Source organism: Eriocheir sinensis, chromosome 15 (assembly GCF_024679095.1).
Source record: "Eriocheir sinensis breed Jianghai 21 chromosome 15, ASM2467909v1, whole genome shotgun sequence".
Lineage (NCBI taxonomy): Eukaryota > Metazoa > Arthropoda > Malacostraca > Decapoda > Varunidae > Eriocheir > Eriocheir sinensis.
The window spans coordinates 20359928-20380834 of NC_066523.1; the positions used below are offsets into that span (position 1 = coordinate 20359928).

Consider the following 20907-nt stretch of genomic DNA (forward strand, 5'->3'; position numbering starts at 1 on the left):
ACAGTGCCTTTCCTATTCTTTCCTCAAAAGTGCTCCATCGTACCTCCCCTCTATTGTTGCGTACTTGTTGGCACCTAACAGGCAGCCTACCTACACTGTTCTGTACTACTCCTAGCTTACCTAGTTCTTTAACTCTGCACCTCATGCATTATAACCCATCCATGAGGTCTGGAACTACCATGCTCTTTGATATCCATCGAACCACCTCATATGAGGTCCTGTGCATTAGAATAATTGCTTGCACCGAGATAAAAAATGTGCTCAGAGTTCGGTGCTTTGGCAATAAACTTGGTCTAAAAAAGACATTCAGGATCATGATAGTGTCATGACACTTAGTACAGAATTTTTGTTTTATTGCAACCTGTGATGATTTCAGGAGTTACACTGAATTTTGAGTGTGCTTTTAGTAAATACTGCATGTGATAATGTTTCATAATTGATGAAACACAAAAACATGAAATTAACATTAGTAACAATAATATAAAGTGAGAAAATGGTAGGGAAAGTGTGCGATGGCATAAGGGCCGCTCAATAGCCTAAAATCGTACCAGCCCGCCACTAGTTAGGAGTATCCTTTGCTTGTGCACCAAGACAGCCCAAACAAAAGACGAACATGGCTGGCCTCCACCGCCCTTCCATTGCCTGAGAGCAGTCACATGACGTGAGGGAACCACTCGGATTGGTTAAAGCCTTCCCTGCACTGATTGAGCTGCCATTCTAAATCAGAATTTGTCCAGTGACAATTTTTGCATCACAAAGGTTATGCATCCCTCATGGATGGGCAGCCCTTTTAATGCAAAATATTGCTTTCAGCAACATATTATACCTGCATTGATTGTTGACCAGACTTCTCCTGTAATGGATTTTCGACCCTACCTACAATGCTTGAAGGGACACTCATCCACTCCAAGGCAATGTTAACCCCTTCACTACAACCGGGCGAAAACGGCGCCCCACCCCGTAACCAGGCTGGCTGCCCGCGCCAAATTTCAAATGTCGCTTCTGATTATAACAAGTTTTCAGCCATAATTTCAACATAATCATCATGTATTATATATAAAAAATGCAAAATTAAATGGTGCACATAGAGAAACATAAATTATTTGATAATTTTGAGATGTAAGCATAAATATACAGAGAAATTTGCGAGATTAGCATCTCTCTCTCCCTCTCTCTCTCTCTCACACACACACACACAGATTAGATGGTTAGAAAGGAAGGGAAGAGTCGAGGAACAGCAAGTTGAAACTTGTTGAAGAGGCGCCTCTCTCTCTCTGTCTCACACACACAGATTATAATATAGATGGTTAGAAAGGAAAGGAAGGGTCGAGGAACAGCAAGTTGAAACTTGTTGAAGAGGTGCCTCCCCCCCCCCCCCCTCCTCCCTCTCTCTCACACACACACACACACACACACACACACACACATGAAGGGATACTGGGATATGAAGGGAGAGGGAGAGCATGCATCTCTCTCTCTCTCACACACACACACACACACACTGGGATACGAAGGGAGAGGGAGAGCATGCATCTCTCTCTCTCTCTCTCTCACACTGGAGGGGGGAGGTAGAAGGAAGGAAGAAAGAATGAAAGAGAACAGAGACAGCGGGGGGAGGGGCAGTGAGGGGAGGCCGCGTCCTTGAGCCAAGGGTGGTGTTGAGATAAGCACTCACTACCCAGCCACTTGGCAACTCAAAGGAAGAGGAACTTAACAACTCCACACATACACATATATCATTTCTTTCTCATTATTTTTGTTATTTTCTGTTAGAATTGATTGTTACGGTCAAGTACAAATGCGCGTAAGACATACTTACGTTATTACACTGTAATAACATTGAAAGTCAAATAAGACACCGTATCATATACAGAGTCTCTAGGTAGAGTCAGAACAGAATACGGGATCACTTGGCACCAACTAAAACTAAATATGTCAATGTAATAAAGACGCCAACATAGGCTTCGACGTCAGCGTCGCCGTATAGGAAAGGTTAAGACCTTAATGGACTGCCTTACTCTATCTTGATTTTGGCCTTTGTGGTGAGAGTGGTCCTTCTAACGCAAAAGGCTTCATATCTGCTGTGCACCTAGCCACACCCCCTAACTTTCCTACCCACTGATTTGACTTAGAAATTCTGTTCTTTGTTCTACCTTCCCCATTCTTGGCAACTATAATTCCTAGGTATTTGTACGGCTTATGCTTATCTCTCCTAGCACCCAGGTCCTTCCTTCATATATAGCCTTTGCATTTACTACTAAAACATGACTTCTTTTTAGTTACTAAACTACATGTCAAAGTTCCTCCCATACTGTGTTACCACATTCATCATTAGTTGCAGTATGTCACTGTCCTCACTCATGGTAACTGTCATCTGCATACAGTAGATTTCCTAATTGTTCACTCTCCACCCTTATTCCATAACATGACTCCCTTGAGTTTCCTACTAAAAATAAGTAGGATACTTAAGCCTAACCCCTCTATGACTACTTATCCACTTTTTCTTTAGCCTCTAGACTGTAAATTGCACATGTGTTCTCATACTTGTTATTTATAATCCCAACTAACCTCTCACTCCTATCCTAGCCAGCAACTGACTCAACAACCCCCTATTTACCCCATCATACATTTTTTTCTATGTTGAGGAAAGTGAGATATACCTGCCCACCCATTCTCTTCATTCTTTCTACCACTGCATTTACTACAAACATATTATCCTCCTTTGACCAGCTGTGCATGATGAACTCTCCAATTAAGCAGTTTCTAACTGCTAGGTTACAGATAGTGGATGCTGATTCAACAAACTGACAAAACCCCACCCTCTCTTGATGAGGTCAGAGAGGTTGTAGTGAAGTTGAGGGGTGGAAAGGCAGGGGAGCACTTAAACCTGGAGGTATGACTATGATCCATGGGTTCCATGTGGTCTTGGTTGCTGTATGGCTTGTCATCCATAACTGGAAAGAGGAAGGGGACTTAATTTTTAACAGCAATGGAAGCAGCCCACAGGCAACAAAAACAAAACAAAAAAATCTGTCAAGCACTTTCAACTAGAGTACAGAATGACTGGACAGAAGAGAGGCTAAATATCTGTTGATGTTGAAGAGTTGTCTTAATACTTCCCACTTGAAAGAGTTTAAGTTGTTGGCAGGAGGAAATACAAATCAAATCACACTGACTTTACAACCTAGTGACGACCTCTCGCAGGAGGTCTCACATCGTTGTGCGTGCAATCGTTATGTCTCCATCTGCTGTGCGACCGAAAAGGTCGGCTGGAGGTTTTTGGTGCAAAAACCTTCAGCCGACCTCTCAGGTCTCTGCCCGTCATAAAAAGGTTGCCGTCCGATGGCTGAATGGACTGCATCTGGACGGCAAGTGGACTGCCACTGGTGGCCAACGATGACAGTTAACTGGTGAACAGCTACTGGATTGTGAGCGGGCGCCGTCTGGTTGCTGTCAGGTAGTAGGTGGTCGCCGATGTTCGGCGTCCACTTTGCATTTGTTATTGGCTGTGGTCAGCGTTCAGTCTCCCACCACATGGCAAGTTGTGTGGCGAGCATTGGTAGGCTGCACAGCAAATGGACGTCGTCCAGTCGCCATTCAGTGGCCATCTAGTGGCAGTCTAATGGCCGCATGGTTGGTGCCTGCTCCCCGTCCTTTTGACTTAATGGTTATAAGACATAGACACTAATTAGTAACTTGAAGAGGTGAATTGACACCTTTGTTATATGTATTTACAGAATTATGGGGGATCGCTGGAATGACTGTGTAAAACTACCACAGTATTACTCTGTGAGACTGAACTGAGACATTACCTGTATAGTACATGAAGGTCAACTCTGGCTATACAGGCAGTGACATGCTATCCAGAAATCGACCCTGCTAGAAGGTTAAATGGATACCTACAAAGCTTGGCTTAAGCAAGGATCTTATCATGAGATACTTCAAATGGAAAGGGAGTCTGCACTGAGATTTGGGCAGTGGGATCCCTATGGATGATGTCATGGGGTGGGTGCAGTTGTTTTTAATGTAATACACACGACTTAATTTTCTGGACCTCAATATCCCAGATATTGGATTTCCCAGACAAAATTCGGAGTCCAAAAACTGCTGGACATATGCCCCACCAAGTCTGAAAATCGAGATTGATGTCCAGGGCAAAAATCTCAGTTCCAGCTTTGGCAGGTGCTGGACATAATTATGCCTGGTCAAGTTTGGGTATTGAAACAAAAGTCCAGCCATACATTAGATTGTCACCTGGTCAATGTCCACAACACCCTCTATAATAATAGGTTGCTGTGTGCATGCAGGATATTTTTGTTCATTGTTGTCTTAAATACAGCATGTACTGAGTCAAGTACATCAATAATTCACAGTACAGGTTGAGAATCCTTTATCCAAAATTCCAAAATCCGAAAGTTTTTTGAATGCTGACATGACGCGTCATAAATGGAATGGAAAATTCCACAAAGTGATATGAAGGTTCCACCACGTACAGCTGTTGTGTGCTGTGCTGCTATACATTAGTTTGCTGTCAGCAGTCGTCACGAGTAACATCTTTGCTCGTTACTCATTGTGCTTACCACATGTTGTGTGCTCTGTGGTGTAAAGATATTGTTGAAAATGTCAAAAGGGCCTTCATATTCCAAAATCTGAAAAAATACGAAATCCGCAACAACACTCGGTCTCAGGAATTTTGGATAAGGGATTCTCAACCTGTAGTATTATATTGTTGACCACCCAGAGAGTTAAAAAGAAGATAGCAAACACTGCATCCCCACAGCCGACACACTGACTGTTTCTTTACATGTATCAGATGGTTGTATTTATGATCTAGTTTTTATTACCTGTATGATATTTTCATTATCTGACTTACATAGAAAGTAATATTAGTAAATAATTTGTAGTTCACTTCACTCCGGTGTCGCCATCCGACGGCGTCACTGTTAGTCCTCTTCTAAACCTCTAAATCCTCATCCATTTCCTCTTCATCCTCTTCTAAACCTCTTAAGAAGAAATGGAAGAGGATTGAGAGGTTTAGAAGAGGATTAATCCTCTTCCATTTCCTCTTGACCCTTTCCATACTGTGACGCCAATGTTTGCATCATGGATGGAAAGGGTTAAGCGCCTAGAGTCAAAAAAGAAAATGGCATACGCTTCATTACTGCTGCTGATGTTGCATCCTTTGATCGCCTATAATACAAGCTTTCAAGTAACTTGTTTTAGTTAATCTTTCTTAAATTGTGAGTGATTAAAGTGTGATAAAATTTTGGGGTAGGTGCTGAATGTTGGCAGTTGCCTGACATAGTATGGTAAGCATGTGAGAATGGGTCATGGCTCCCAGACTAGCAATTCCCTATGCCCAGCGTTTGTAGTTCCCAGACAGGTGCTCCCCCTGTCAGTCTAGGAAATTGAGGGTCAAGCATTTAGTATTTTTGGACAACTACATTTTGCAAAGTTTTCTTTCAGATATATATACCTTTATATGCATGTGTATGATTTACACTATTTAATGCATATTCATATTGCAGGGCCAAGAGAGAGATGTGATCATCCTGTCTTTTGTGAGGGCCAACAACTCCGCCAGTATTGGCTTCCTGTCCCATCGCCAGAGGTTGAATGTAGCACTGACCCGAGCAAAGAAAACTTGCTACATAGTAGCCAGTCTTTCCTCTTTTGAGGGCAATGAAGATTGGAAATCACTCATAAGAAATGGAAGAACTCGTGGACTTGTCTGCCCTGTATCAAGTAGGGAAGAAAATGATGAAAACTTCCTCAGATCAGTTGTAGTGAGAAGAGATTACAACAAATGAATGGAATTCACTCCTTAGAAGTTGTAGAATGCATGGACTTTTTTGCAGTGTGATGTAAGAATGAAAATTACTGAAACTTCAAGGAAGATTTATAGGACTGACATGACTACCATTGTATGTGGCTGTCACATATGTTATCTGTGATAGACAAATATTAAAGAAATATTGTACTTAATACTTTCCAAACCAGACATGTTCTTGATAATCCTTACTCACATAAGACTCTCTTTAAGGAGAAAGTGAAAAGGATGGGAAAAACTAACACACACACAACTGATTGGCCTAATCTGACATCTTTTTATCTTCACTTCATTGTTTTTCCACATTTTTTCTTTGATCTTTCTGCAATACCAGGACAAGCCATGTCGCTCAGTCATGATGAGTTGTGCTAGCAGTCTCGTCTTCCACACCTGGCCTAAGAAAGCTTTTGTGATGGGACCTGTTGGTTGACCCCAACCCATTAGTAGCACAGGGAAGTGTTCCATAGTGGTGCCATTCTTGCTTGACTCACGCTGCCCCCCAGAGCTCCACTTGATCCTATTTAGAGTACGCTGCCCCCCAGAGCTCCACTTGATCCTATTTAGAGTCTCATTAGAGTCTGGGTTGATAGGTGGTCATCAGGACAGCACGTGGGTTGTCCTGGCCACTCCGTGATGACTGAAAATTGTAAGCTTGTAGCAGTGGGCAGGACTTTAACCTGGGTCCTGCAGACACCCTGCCTTCACCTTGACCACTGCCTACCCCCTGCCTCCATCCTCAGTGTAGACACAGTTATCATTTTGCTTTTATTCATCCTTGCTTAGATTCATCCTTATCTTTTAGGACAGTGGTGTCCAAACTTTTTCGCCTGTTGTACCCTGTATTACCTTCTCCTACTGTTACGTACCCTCCATGACTGATTAAACTCAATTATGTTATATTATATTTATATTATATTATATTTAGGTACATGTATATTGGGCGTCCTTCCTAGGTACTCGTCCCTCCCTCTCTCCTTTCCTTCATAGATCATGGGAAGTTTCTGCTGTGTGTGTGTGTGTGTGTGTGTGTGTTCATCGTCTTTTCACGTACCTCTTTGATCTATGCTGCGGACCCCAGTTTGGACAACACTGTTTTAGGATATTTCTCCTAACTGTCACTGAAATCGGTCATTGCACATATCTTCCTCCTAATCATCAATAATAAATTTACTCATCAAAATCTCCACAACCATCATCTGAATCTTCTTCATCCTTTGGCATTATTTTCTGACCAAAAAGCTCAATTTTCCTGGTTTTCTCCTCCATAAATTTCATCAACATAATCTTCATCTTGTATACTCTTCCTCCTCCTCTGAACCACTCACTTTGCTTCCCTTGGAGGTGGTGGTGGTATTGTGGTGGCAGGTGATAGTCATGTTACCTCCACAACGGTTTCATTGATTCACTAAGCTTAATATTCTTGTTGTTGAATTCCTTTAATTTTATTTGCTATTTGTGTACTGGTAATTCACTCTTTTTAAGTCTGTCTGTGTCTTCACAAAATACCTGCAATGGGTTCATTAAGCTTCTTCTTGTGACATACACTCTTATCGGTCTGTTTACAGTTATCAGCTGAGCAGCTGCTTGTAGTTATGATCAAGTATTTATTACATATTCCATATTTTTGTCATCTGAGTTTTATAGAGAGAAGCATTTATTACGAAATACTTTGAATGATATACGCTAAAGCACTTGCTGAAATTGAAAAATAAAATGGCAGACACTTTGTAACCACTGCCAACTGTGCATCCTTTGTTGACACGTAATGAAAGCCTTACATGTTATAGTTAATCTCTTAGATGTGTGCTACAAGTCCAGAGCAGTTAGTGAATGCTGTCGATTGCCAGACATTTGTGGTTCCCAGACAGGTGCCTCCCCTGTCGATTGGCAGACGTCTGTGGTTCCTAGACAGGTGCTCCCCTCTATTACTTCCGGAAATCGAGGTTCAAGTATACAGTCGTCCCTCAAATAGTACGGTTTCCAATAATACGGTTTCGGTTTTATACGGATTGTCATGGAAGTTTTTTTTTTAGGATTTTTAAATTTCCCATTCATCACACCAAGTAGTCATGGCGTGAATGGCAACACTGTTCTACCAAAACACCTACTGAAAGCACCCCAAAGCGTTCAAGATAGGTGTTCACCTTGCAAAGGAATTCAGATTTAACAGAAGTTACGTTTTGGGATGTGTTATGTTGCCGTAGGGAGAGCATAGCAAGTGAATGAGAGCAGTGTTCGCTGTATCTATCATCTTGGTCTTGGTTCAGGAGGTAGTTGTCCCTTTTGGTCCTAACCACAGCCTTTGAAATGGCTTACTCCCTCTTGCTGCAGTAACTGCCAGTGCTCCAAGAGTGCTGCAAGAGTGGAGATAAAGGCCATCCTTTTACGAAGCCTCGTCATTGCTATGGTAACAGCGTCTCACTCGCAGAAAAATGGCGTACGCTGATCTTCCTGGCAACGTTTAACATGCATTACTAGCTGTCCTGGCTGACAAACTCCTTATAACAGAAGATGAAAAGGAAGCTGCAGTGGTTATGGTGGTACAGAGATGTGAAATGCAATGGAAACACTTATATGTGTTTGTTTGGGCTGCCACGTTTGCTGATGATGTCATCACAGCACAAAGGCGCTCCACCTCTCAAAGCCGGGAGCCAGCGGACAGACGTGCCGAGGTGGCAACTTATGCTGCCGCATCAAGCGATTGAGAGCACTCGGGATGTTCCGAGAGTCCTGATTCCCTCTCTCAAACGCACCCCAAGTGTGTTTCTAAAGGGGGCACTAATTTTATATGGATTTTCGAATAGTACGGGGATCCTGGGTCCCTAACCCCCGTACTATTTGAGGGACGACTGTATATAATTACTTTCTTCAGTGAATCTCTGTGGTGCAGTGGTTAGCATGCCTAACTAAGAATCTGCAGGCCAGGGTTTAAATGCCCTGCCTGTGCAGTTGGTGTGCAACCAACCCAGCTGTTCCTCCTTCCTTTCAGGATGGTTGATAAATGGATACCTGGGAATGGTAAACTGTGATAACCTGATGTTGCACTGGCCCTGTGTCCTGGGTTAATGGGTTCTCACCCACCAGAGGTCCAAGGGCGAGTAGTATTGAGATGAGCACCGTAGCCAAACACAGCTAATAGTGTATGCTTCCAACTTTTACCTATCCTTTTCAATCTTGTATTTATCAACATAGTTTATCATCCCTTCTTTTATGTCCTGAAGGATATTACTGGTCTTTGGCAAATACAGGCACCACTTTCTTCAGCAGCTTGCTCATCCTCAGCAGCCTTGGCCAATTTGTTGAAACCTATTTTGGCTCCATTTTGTTTCACATAAGTTTTTCTTCTTATCCTCGGTTATGTTTGTTTTCTTTAGATCTGTTCCCTTCTCTGAGGTCCATAGAAATGTGGTTTTGCTGGGTGACTTGTTGACTCCTGCCTCTCAATTGATGAACTCCTGTAATTGGACCTTTTTTGTTTTTAGATGAGGTGGTTAACCATCCATCTCTTCTTTGTCACTCTCCTTGTCCTAATCCACTCTCACTCTTCTCTGATGCTTTACTAGTCTTCTTTCCCTATAACTTCTTAGCCTCAAGTATGACCTGCAGCAGTTTAATCATGTTGGGTTCATATTGTTCTTGTTACATACTTCTCATATTGTTCTCATGCAGGTAGATAGTGAAGGCAGGTTAATTTTTTACTATCTTATTTCTTCAGTAATTTTGTCTTGTATTCCTTGCTTGAACCCACATGATACTCATCTTCTTTGCATTGTTCTTGTTTCTATTGAACTTCCATTTTGGTGAATGAAAGCCCTCACATAGTGTCTGGTGATCAGGTGAGACTTTTTTATATCTTTTATGCACACACACACACACACACACACACACACACACACTACTAATGATGATGGTGGTGCTTGTATGATGGTGATAAAAGTAATCATCATTCCTTGACTTTCCTACAATGCTCAGGCTGAGAAAGTGTTATACACATCTTAAAAAGGAGGAAAAAGTCTCTCCTGTCACTTCCTCCCTCTCTTCCAGCATCCTATAAACCTGCCTTTTAATTCTTACAGGGAGTAAGGGCTTAAGGATGACTAGTACATAAGAATTAAGGAATTAATGCATGTCAGCGATCTTTATACAATATTTGAAGATGGGAATTAAGACTTAAGAAGAAAATATCAAACATACAGGAAGTCTTCATTTACCAATATAAAATTGGACAGACTTCCACTAGATCTATAGCTGGTATAGTTCCCAGGTTCTAGGTGCTGTGACTTTGAGAGAAAAGATGGTGGAAAATTCCAATCCTTATAATATGAATACATAAAGCTCCTGCTTGCATAGTATGAGTAATAAGTAACTCATTAGTTGCTCAGTTATTATATAGCTATCAATGCCATTCCTTGTATAAAATTTTCATATTCTAAACCCATCTTGCACTATCAAGAAACTATATAAAATTTAGGTATATATTTAAGGAGGAATGGGAACAAATAAGATGACTTGTGCCTCAGCAAGCATAGCTAATAAGTTAGGCTCTACCACTTGTGAGATTATGATGACTCATAGTCTTACTGACATGTAAATATAATAGTAAATGTAATTAGCTCCTCAAATGGAATATTTGTGTTAATATTACTAATTTTCTGGATATAAAAGAATAAAATATTTTCTTAATTTACACCGACAGTTTCATTTGACTGCATGTGCAGATCTAGAGGAAAGGTCTCTAGGGGTGGATAAAACTGTCCAAGGAATCGACAAATTACTAGGGGTCACAAGGAGGTTGGTAAATGGCTCGGGAGTCAATATGGGTTGATAAATGGTTGGAGTGATTTACTGTGGTGCGTAACCATGGTGCTGCAACATAAGTGGCTGGTAGCCAATAGGGTCAATCAATATTCTGGGGTCTGATGCCACAGCTGTTGAATGAAGAGATTGGATATTTTTAAATTTACGAAGCTGGGAGACAAAAGAAAAGGTGGTAAGGGGTGTACTGGAAGAATCTTCTGAATAGAGATAATGAAAGAACAAGAGGTCATTAATACAAGTTAAAGAAGACTAAGTGTGGTAATAATACATAAAGAAATTTAGTTTCCTATATAAAAATAATTACTTTGTAATGAACTGAATGAGGTGATAGTGCAGCAAGAAACACTGATTTAAGCTGAGCTGGATAGAAATAGATATGAAAACAGGAAAATGAGACTAATTTAATCTCTCTATACTACAACCAGGTAAGTAAACACTCACTAGAGTAACAGCAAAAGTTCCTAATGCATGATCCATGTGTACATTTACACACACAAAAGATAGACTTAAGTGAATCTTTGAGATGGCTATGTCCCATTAGATAAAGGAACTATGTAGTTTAACTCTTTCCATCCGTGACACAGATGTCGGCGTCACAGTATGGAAAGGGTCAAGAGGAAATGGAAGAGGATTAATCCTCTTCTAAACCTCTCAATCCTCCTCTAAATTCCTCTTCCATTTCCTCTTAAGAGGTTTAAAAGAGGATTAAGAGGATTAAGAGGTTTAGAAGAGGACTAATGGTGACGACGTCGGACGCCGACGTCAGTGTGAATGTAATCAACCAATGATCGGCAACTCTTCTCTTGCCCTATGCTAATGAGGATTTGGGAGGTACTCAGTCTCTAGCCTAATGTATGGTTGTCTGTGGTCTTTCACATGTTATTGTATTTATTCAACATTTTCATCACTTGTTTCTCTGTTTTGTTTGACTGATTGACCTTTGCTGTACTATGTGGTTTTTGTTACACCCCTGATTTAAATTACATTATATGGAGAGCAACCATGTTATATGGGAAATGTGTCCTAAATTTAAGTTGAATAATAATCCGCTTTAAGGGTTATAAATCCCTTAAAGCGCGGGTGTCCACAATAGTGGACAGCCAGAGCGTGGGCTCGTAGCGCGGGTGTCCACAATAGTGGACATGACATTTTTTAATGAACGTGCCGCCAGATTTGATTAGTTTGTCGTCAAGTACAGTAAACATGCCGTTTTCTTTCCTACAATGCCCACAAACACTTTCTTACATTATCAGTGGTTTTATTTTATTGCTAAATAATAGAAAATAAGAACAATAGAGGTGGGTATCTGTCTATAATAATATGTTTTCATAGTTCCTACTTCATAACTCTGTACTCGTTCTACCAATGCTTATATGGTGTTCAAATTAATGTCAAAGGACAGCTAAGGAAAAGGACTTTACAATGATACCTCATTCAGCAACGTTAGCTCAGTAAGAGAGAAGATACTTGAGGTTGAAGTGAGGTGTGTTTTTGAGTGAATATGCCCGCGTGGCAGGCCAGGCACAGAAAAATCTAGCCCGCGCTTTAAGTGTTAAAAAGAAATGCACTAAATAGAGGGTCTACTGTATATAAAAAGTAACCCCCTCCCACTACAATAGTAGTGGCTATGGGCATGGTTCAATGGCGAGGCCAGGCAGGAAATTTGTGGTGAGGCCACACTACTGGCTTCCCAAGAAGACCACGGGTGCTGGTGCTGAGTGACACCCTTAGTAACAGCACCGAGCGTTGAGTAATCACCAAGTGCTGTTTACCGACACCGTGAGTGATACCCTCAGCATTGGGGAAATTCGTTTTGGTTTGCGAATTTTTTTGGTTTGCGAGCAAAATTTTTAAACGAATTTAACTTGTAAACTGAGGTATGACTGTACATTGCAACTATATACTTTGATAAACAAAAATGAAAAGAGGGAATGATTCACTTTGAAACTGTAAAAAGATATTAAATTTCTTATACCAATGTCAGAAAAATTATTAAATATATATTACAAACCTCTCCTTCCTGAAATGAGTTTTGATGACAGTCAGTGCTAGGAAACCCATAATCCTTATTTTGTAGAAATATCAGCACCAACTGCTTCTCTTAAAGAGATGAAGCCATCTTGTCTGTGGGAAGGAAACGAGTAAGGTTAGAGTTTGACTTTTACAGCCTTAAAACCTAGGTTGGTTTGCTTATGTCCAGCAAATTGTTGACAAGCAGGAGCAACTCATATCATCCTCAGTACTCAAGCTTACATGCATGTGAATAACTTGATTAATGCCGTAAAATATTTAAAGCTTTATATCTATCATATAGCCTACATTTGAGGTTATGATCATAAAAATTAAGCTGCTACATGGCATAAGTAATGCAATGGACTCCACCTTCTAGGAAGTGAGGTAATGACCACTACTAGGAGAAGACCTTTTGGAGCCCCAGATTGCCAACACCTATAATTTTTCCCTATTTTTTTCCACAACCTGAATTTATCCAATTTATATCTGTTGATAATTTACCTTAAAAGTTGCTCCAGCTCATCAGTGATCTTGGTGATCAATGATGGGCCATGGTAGACTAAGCCAGTGTACAGCTGAACCAAGCTTGCTCCAGCTCGAATCTTCTCATACGCATCACGGCCACTGGCAATTCCTCCAACCCCAATGATAGGCACTTTACCTGAGATATAAAAACTTTATTAGACCACAACTGAAATTTAAGATGCGTGGTTTGGAAATAAATGCAAAAAAGTAAACGAAAAGTTAAATTTATCAAGAAAAATATACAGGAGACATGAATGTGAGTGAAGAGGCACATGACAAATATATGTGGGCAAGAAACTACAAGAGGATAAGACAACCCCAAATAAAATTTGAAAAGGAAATTATAAACCAATCAAATGATACAATACAAACTTATTGAATGCAGGGAAAATATATGATGTGAGGTGTCATATAAATATTTTTAGTTTTCATAAGAGATTTGAGAAAGATGAAAATGTATACATTTTATATAAACTGGAGAGTTTAATTCTAAAAGCTGAAAACAATAAAGGAGTTAATAAAACTAGATACAGTAAGATGTCAGTTTAACATGAGACGAACACCAAAAAATATTATGCTAAATTGAGGCATTATTTAAACAGAAACTCATTATTTGTATGGTACCAGAAACAAATTATATTAAATATTCAATTGTTGGCATACAAAAATGTGGAAGGACTGAAAAAAAGGAATCCAAGGCAAAAAAGTGGGAATGATGAAGCAAAGATTCTCTGAGGATGAGTTGTTGTCGCCACATGTGCACCGAGACCAAGACTAAGCCATATCCTGCATCAGTTAAGACGCCTCTGTGGTGCAGTGGTTAGGGTCCATAACTACGAATCTGTGGGCCTGAGTTCAAATCCCAGCCTAGGCAGTTGGCGTGCAGCTCAGTTATTCATCCTTCTTTTTTGGATGGTTGGGGAAGGTAAACTAAGGTAACCCGGATGTTACACTGGCCCTTTGTTGGGTAATTAGGTTCTCTCCCACCACAGGCTCAAAGGGCCAACAGGATAGAGATGAGTACTTCTGCCATGCACAGCTATAGCATATGCTCTCAACTCTACCTTTACTGCATAATTTGGTGTAAACACACAAGAAGGAAAACCATGTTCAAGACTCAAAAGCAAGAAGGCACTAAGCCACAACAGCGGGTGTCACTAGGCCACTAAGCTGAGATCCCTCGCAGCTTTATTTACAAGTTATTGGAAGCAAGGGACTTGTTAATCATGTGGAGGGAGGCTGAAGATAGAGGAGGGTGTATCATGGCTAGATTGTGGGCATTTGTAGGGGAAATTCCTACAAAAGTCCCAGGAGAAATGGTTTATTTAGCAAAATTTAAATCACACTGAATAAAAAAGATTCACCTAAAATTGATAATGTGGCTACTATTCAAGGTCTTATATTATATCAGTAATCTTTTATTAATTTGTGTTAATGTCCCACTGTACACAGAAAGTACACACACACACACAAAAAAAAATAATAATTATAAACAAATGAGTAATGTACAATGAAGAGTTTGCAAGGAAAATGATTTTTAGTTGCAAGATTATCAACCCTGTGTGAGCTTCTCAGAAATCATAAGCAAGCCTTTTATTTATTTTTTCTGAACTTTTTAAGACCCTCAAAATGATGCAAATTAAATAACTGCCAGGAACCTGAAAGCCAAAAAGTCCAGCATCTTCTATATTATACAAACCTTGTGTGAGGAAGTAAATTTGCTTGATCATGTGTGTGGAAAGGGCCTTGAGGGGCTGACCACTCAGGCCACCAACCTCCCCACACTCTGGGCTAGTCAGGGAAGAAGGACGTGTTACAGTTGTGTTGGTCACGATCAGCCCATCAACCTGGAGTAAGTTTTCTTTATTAAATATTTTATAATCAAGAAGTGTTTGGTTTCAAAACTCCTTGCTTAAAATTAACTTTGGAGCACTGAAATCTGAAATCACATGATTACAAGTGCTGCATTTTCCAGAAGGCTTCTGTTTCCCAATAGTCCTGGCATAAACACCTATACAAGCACCAGCTTAAGGTAATTTAATGCAGCTTCCTTGAACATCTGTGAAACATAAATTCTACTTTAATTTACAAAAGTATAGTATGAACAAAGTAACGTGAGAGGTGAAGCAAAAAGCTGACTGGATTTGAATGAAAATGTAAATTTTAGTGGGCTTCAGAAAGGTTAGAGCACACACTGAATATCTGGGATCATCTTCCAGAGGGAGAGCCATTAACCCCAGTTCAATTAATCATTGGATCCTTCCAGACTTTTCAAGGTGTTGTTGCTGGAAAAAATGGCACATGATCTGGCCGAAAAAGTGGAAAAAATGGAGGAAAGGTAAATATTGCTGGAGGAAGAAAATAAAGAGCTGAAACACAAGTGCAATAAATAAGAGGTAATGTTTAAGAAATACGAGGAAAAGGTGGAGGTTATTATGGAAAATGTTAAGGAATTGAATGAAAAGCAGGATCAATGGAAGAAGGAGCAGGAAGAGGAGAAAGTAAGTTTTAAAGAGATTGTGGAACAGCAAATTAAGGAAAAAGTGAAGTCTCAGTGGTGAAGGTGATTAAGGAGAAGGATGGGCTAGTGAGCAATGCCATTGAAAAGAAGTGCATTGTTGTGTTTGGGATCAAGGGAAGTGTTGTCAATACAGAGTGAGAAAGAGAGAAGTGAGAAGCAGGTTGCTGTTGATTTGGTGAAGGAGGTTCAACATGAATGAAGAGATAGAAGAGGTGACGAGGATTGGCAAATATGTGGAAAGAGGACAGCGACTTCTAGAGGTAAGATTTAGATCGCAAGTGGAAGCAGAGAAAGCATTGACTGGAACATGGAAACTTTCAAGGAAGGAGGAATATAAGAATGAATGGATGAGGAAGGACTTAAGTGAGGAAGAGAGGGCTAAAATGAACGAATTGTGGGAAGAAGCCAAGGAAAAAAACAACAGCAGAACAGAGGTGGAGAAAAAGAGACTGTTGGAGGGTCATGAACTTGAGGCTGAGGAAATGCTAAAGATGGGCAGGAGAGAGGGAAGAATTGAACTAAAGGTGTCATACATCAATGTGAATGGGTTAATATTGGCACAGACAGAGCTAAATGATTACCTAAGGGAAAATGAACCAATCATTATGGGAATTGTCAAAACTAAGTTAAGAGATGCAATTGTGTCCCTAGAAATTGGGGAAGGAAAATATGTGTGGATGAAAAACAGAAGGGAAAAACAAGGAGGGGGAGTGATGATAATAGTAAAGAAAGACCTGCTGGGAGTTGACGACATAAGCTATGGTAAAGGTTGTGCCAGAATGATAAAAGTATGTGTAAAACAGGAAGGAAGAAGAACTAACAGACTTCAGTGTGGTATATGTTCCACCCAAAACAAGATCTTGGGAGTAAAGAAGAAAATGAGAGTATGATGAAAGACACAAGTTTGGTCATGTTTGGAATTTATATTAAGGGCATGACGAAGGGAGTGAGCAGTTACATGAGTTTGTTTGCTGATGATGCCAAGTTACTTTGGAAGGTTGGAAGTGAAGAGGACTGTCAAGCACTGCAACAGGACCTAGAGAGGATAAGGGAGTGGAGTCATAGATGGAAAATGGAATTTAACATCAGAAAGTGCAGTGTGAAGGAAATTGGAAAAAAGAAAGAGAATTTCAGGTACATACAATGGGATAGGAAAGCATTAAGAAAGCATCAATGGAAAATATCTGGTAGGAACTGTATTGGATAATTTGTTGCTAGAGAGAAACACAAACAGAATTGTAAGTGAGATATACAGCCTGGTGAGGAACATAGATATTGCTTTTCAATATTTGGATGAGGAAATGATGAAGAAATTGTTTGTGACATTGATATGCCCAAGGTTGGAATATGCAGCAACAGTGTGGTCGCTGAGTACAAAGATGAATATAAGGGAAGGAGAGAGGATTCAGAGGGCAGCAACAAAGGTTCCAGGACTAAAAGACTTAACGTACAAAGAGAGATAGAGGTGGTTGAATTTACTGACAGTGAACCAGAGAAGGGAGAGAGATTTGATTATGGTGTATAGGGTGATAAATGGGATGGAAAAAGTGGACAAGGAAGATCTAATAACATGGGATACAAACAACTCAAGAGGCCATGGAAGGAAGATGAGAAAGGATGCCTTTAGAAGAGATATTAAGAAGAACAGCTTTCCACAAAAAGCAGTGGAGGCCTGGAATGGCAGGAGCGTGGTCCATGCAAGGACGATTCATGAATTTAAGGCCAAGTTGGATTATAGTAGATATAGAGACGGGACAGTACAAATATAGCTCCTTTCCCATATATCACAACTAGGTAAATGTCCTTGGAAGAGTAATATTCAATAGCTACTGACCATACAAAACAATGATAACCTTGACTATGAACATCAAAAAGGATGAATAAAATAGGCAACCCTGTCAATTATATGGTCCAATGTAAAGGAACTAATGGTACATGTGATTATCAATAAAAGTCTGGGAGGAATTAGAGTAAAGTTTTAATATAAAAAATGTGAACAAGATTTTTTATATCAACTGACTTTCCCCTGCAGAGCAATAGCAGCTATATCTTGCATATCAGCAACAGTGAGATCTGGAGCAATTTTGAGGAGCAGTGGAGGCTTGTGTTGGCCTGGAAGGTTGTCCCGAGCTTCAGCCACAGCTTCAATCAACTTCTCCAGTTGATCCCGACTTTGTAGGCTCCTTAGTCCTGGGGTATTTGGGCTGCAAAATGTAGGCCAGGGTAAAGAAACTAATACAGAGTACAACTAAGATTTACTGCTACAATCTCTTATGAAATGACTGAACTGGAACCTCTATAGTAGAGCTCATAATCTTCTGAATACTGTGCCAATTTCTTCAATTATACAAGCCTGCATATCACAACTTTTAATATACAAACTTGTCTACACCAATGTAAGAAGTACTATAATGAATATCAATGTTTGAATATAGAATACAAGTAGATAAATTTTTACATTTGTTTGTTGTAGTTTATTGGAAGTGACAATACTATTTTCCAATGTTACAATATTTTCAGAATTATTTAATATGCTGTGGTAAATTGTTTCATACCAAATCTGGCATGCATACTATTGCTGACTCCTGTATCAAAGCATTTGCTGTCCATATACAGTGACCTTGTCCACCCTCATATGGTGTATGCATCTCATGTTTGGGCGCTCCACACACACAGCCCTTTTGGACAGTCAAAGGCTCTTCATCTCATTAACTCCCCTTCTCACTCTTCATCTCATTAACTCCCCTTCTTTAACTGACAGTCTTTGATCTTTTAAATTCTGCTGCAATGTTGCCTCTCTTTCTATTTTTTATTGATATTTTCATGGTGACTGCTCTTCTGAACTTGCTAACTGCATGCCTCCCCTTCTCCCGTGGCCCCGCTGCACTTGACTTTCTACTCTAGCTCATCCCTATACTGTCCAAACCCCTTATGCAATAGTTAACAAGCACCTTCATTCTTTCATTCCTTTCACTGGTAAACTCAGGAACAGCCTTCCTCCATATATATTTCCTCCTGTCTACGACTTGACCCCTTACAAGAGGTCAAGATGCCTCTACACCTGAAATTGACCTCTCTTTTGGCCAATCTTCTCTACTTCCTTTCATAGGAGCAGTGCTTAGTGGGCTTTTTTTCCATTTATTTATGCCCTTGAGCTGCTTCCTTTACTGTAAAAAAAAAAAAATAATAATAATAATAATAATAATAAAAAAAAAAGATAGTATACTTGGTTCTTGTCATATATGGGGTTTAAGTTCTAAGAAAACTTTGAATGATGAGTTTTCATATAATGAACATATGAACTACAGTAGTCCCTCCATATGCACGTTTTTTTAATGCATGGTTTCAGTTCTGCACAGGTCAGCATGAAAAAAGCTAAATATAAAATAATAAAAAGTTATATTAAGCATACATTATTTGTATTACGCATATATTAATATATAAACAAAATGATGAAAATATACAATGGAAATAAAAACTGAATCATAACTACAAGTAGTTGCTCAGCTGATACATGAAAACAAACAGACAGCAGCGGTGGCGATGCAGCATTCACCATTTTCTTTAAGTAACTTTACGTTTGGCAAAAATTTTATACTACTATGAATTAGTATATATACTTGATTCCAGTACATACTGTACTGGACCTAACAAATGTAAGGGCACAGTACAGCTGCTAAACAGCATGAGACAACAATCAGCAAAGAAGTTCAGTGGGTGTTGCAGACATTGGTTAGGGGACAGAATCTGATTTATGTCCTGACTTGTTTCATTCAATTTTGAGTAAGGTATGCAATGAATATGTGAAGCACTGATTTATCGAGTGGTTTGGATGACTCTGACAATGTTTCCATTAAAAGTTAAGTGTCAGAAGAAAAAGGGCAAACTTTACAGCAAAAGAAAGCTACGTACAGGAAAACTTTGGGTATCTGCAAAACCCAAGTATCCAGCAAATATCTGACTGGTCAATGGTTGAAAAAAAAATTAAATAATAAAAAAATAAAAAAATAAAAAAATAAATAAATAAATAAAATCAATCAATAAATAAATAAAATCATAAAAAATAAATAAATCATAAAAATTAAGAGTATCTTACCGGTGTAAGATATCATATGAAATACCTGTGTTACCGTTCCACCACTTCCAGAGTAGGCCTGCTCTGCATACAGTTGAGCCATTAGCTACACAGCGTTGTGCTACGTTGCCGGTGATCCATTAACAGGTGTGGGATTGCCTATGTGATGGCGGCAGCAGTGACAATGGCAAGTTTTGATAGGTTGGCAGTGTTGGCTGGGCTCCCAAGCTGAGACCAAGACTGAGCTGTGCTGAGCCATTACCTGGAGGGATGTATGGTTGGCTGGACAGTGTAAACAATGGGGTCATCATAGTTAATGAGTGTGGCCAGCAACGCCTCTACTACATCTTCCTTCCTACGAGTGTTTTGTTTATCTGTGATTGCTGTTTCCAGTAAAGGGTCACCTGTAAGAGTAGCTGAAGGAAATGTTGTGAAGGAGCTGTGTTTGGGATGCAGATCTGCTGGATTCACCAACCCACCTGGGGGAGTTGTGTAGGTAACAGGTCAACTGGATGCAGGGCTGCCCTGTATTCAGTTGCAACCAAAGTGAAACTAACCACACTCATTAACTACAACATTTCCTCTGTTTACGAAGTGTCTCCTGCCCAGCAGGGCTTGGTCTTGGGCTTGGTTTGAGTGTTTGGGTAATACAGCCATTTTGATAGAACTTGTTAGCTACATTTTGTTGATATTATAAAGGCAATCCCGTGCTGCTTCTGGACTACTGATAATGTTGCACAACACTGAATGGCTAAAGAGTCAAACAGCATCCAGTAAGTACATACATACTTATAGTAAAGAGATGCATTTCTAAGTTTATGATACCTGTATAAACATGTAAAGTTCAATGAAATTTCATGGGGAACTTTGGGAATATACTCCAAGAATCCAGAATTTCTGCTTATCAGGCACCTCTAAATCCCTGTGGTTGCCAGTTAATAGGGCAGTGGTTCCCAACCAGGGGTCCATGGAAGAATTTAAAGGGGTCCATAGATATTCTAATTATTTTAAAATTTATTATTCTGGAATTAGGAGACATGCATCTCGGAATAAAATTCATACTACTGTACACAATCCTTAAAACAATGCTTAAATGCTACATGATTGTATCAATTTTTTGCAGAA

At 39.8% G+C, this 20907-nt stretch overlaps 2 protein-coding genes across 9 annotated transcripts in view; one reads left to right on the forward strand and one right to left on the reverse strand.

Moving 5' to 3' along the window:
- Positions 1-10517, forward strand: part of LOC126999018 (uncharacterized) — a 38960-nt gene extending 28443 nt beyond the window's left edge. Inside the window, exon 6 of the mRNA XM_050861339.1 lies at positions 5529-10517. Coding sequence (XP_050717296.1) covers positions 5529-5810 — 282 coding nt within the window. The 3' untranslated portion in view covers positions 5811-10517. The remainder of the gene's footprint in view (positions 1-5528) is intronic.
- The window catches only part of LOC126999020 (dihydroorotate dehydrogenase (quinone), mitochondrial-like), a 40237-nt gene continuing 19661 nt past the window's right edge, over positions 332-20907 (reverse strand). For 6 of the 8 annotated variants that reach the window (XM_050861344.1, XM_050861346.1, XM_050861342.1 and 3 more), the window contains 5 exons: positions 17728-17911; positions 14886-15033; positions 13163-13322; positions 12660-12772; positions 332-2954 (listed from right to left, as the gene is read on the reverse strand). In XM_050861344.1, the coding sequence (XP_050717301.1) occupies positions 12715-12772; positions 13163-13322; positions 14886-15033; positions 17728-17911 (550 nt within the window). In that variant the 3' untranslated portion in view covers positions 332-2954; positions 12660-12714. Of the gene's footprint in view, positions 2955-5850; positions 6468-12659; positions 12773-13162; positions 13323-14885; positions 15034-17727; positions 17912-19828; positions 20045-20907 lie in introns of those variants that run through there. The other 2 variants (XM_050861345.1, XM_050861350.1) reach the window with 2 other exon arrangements.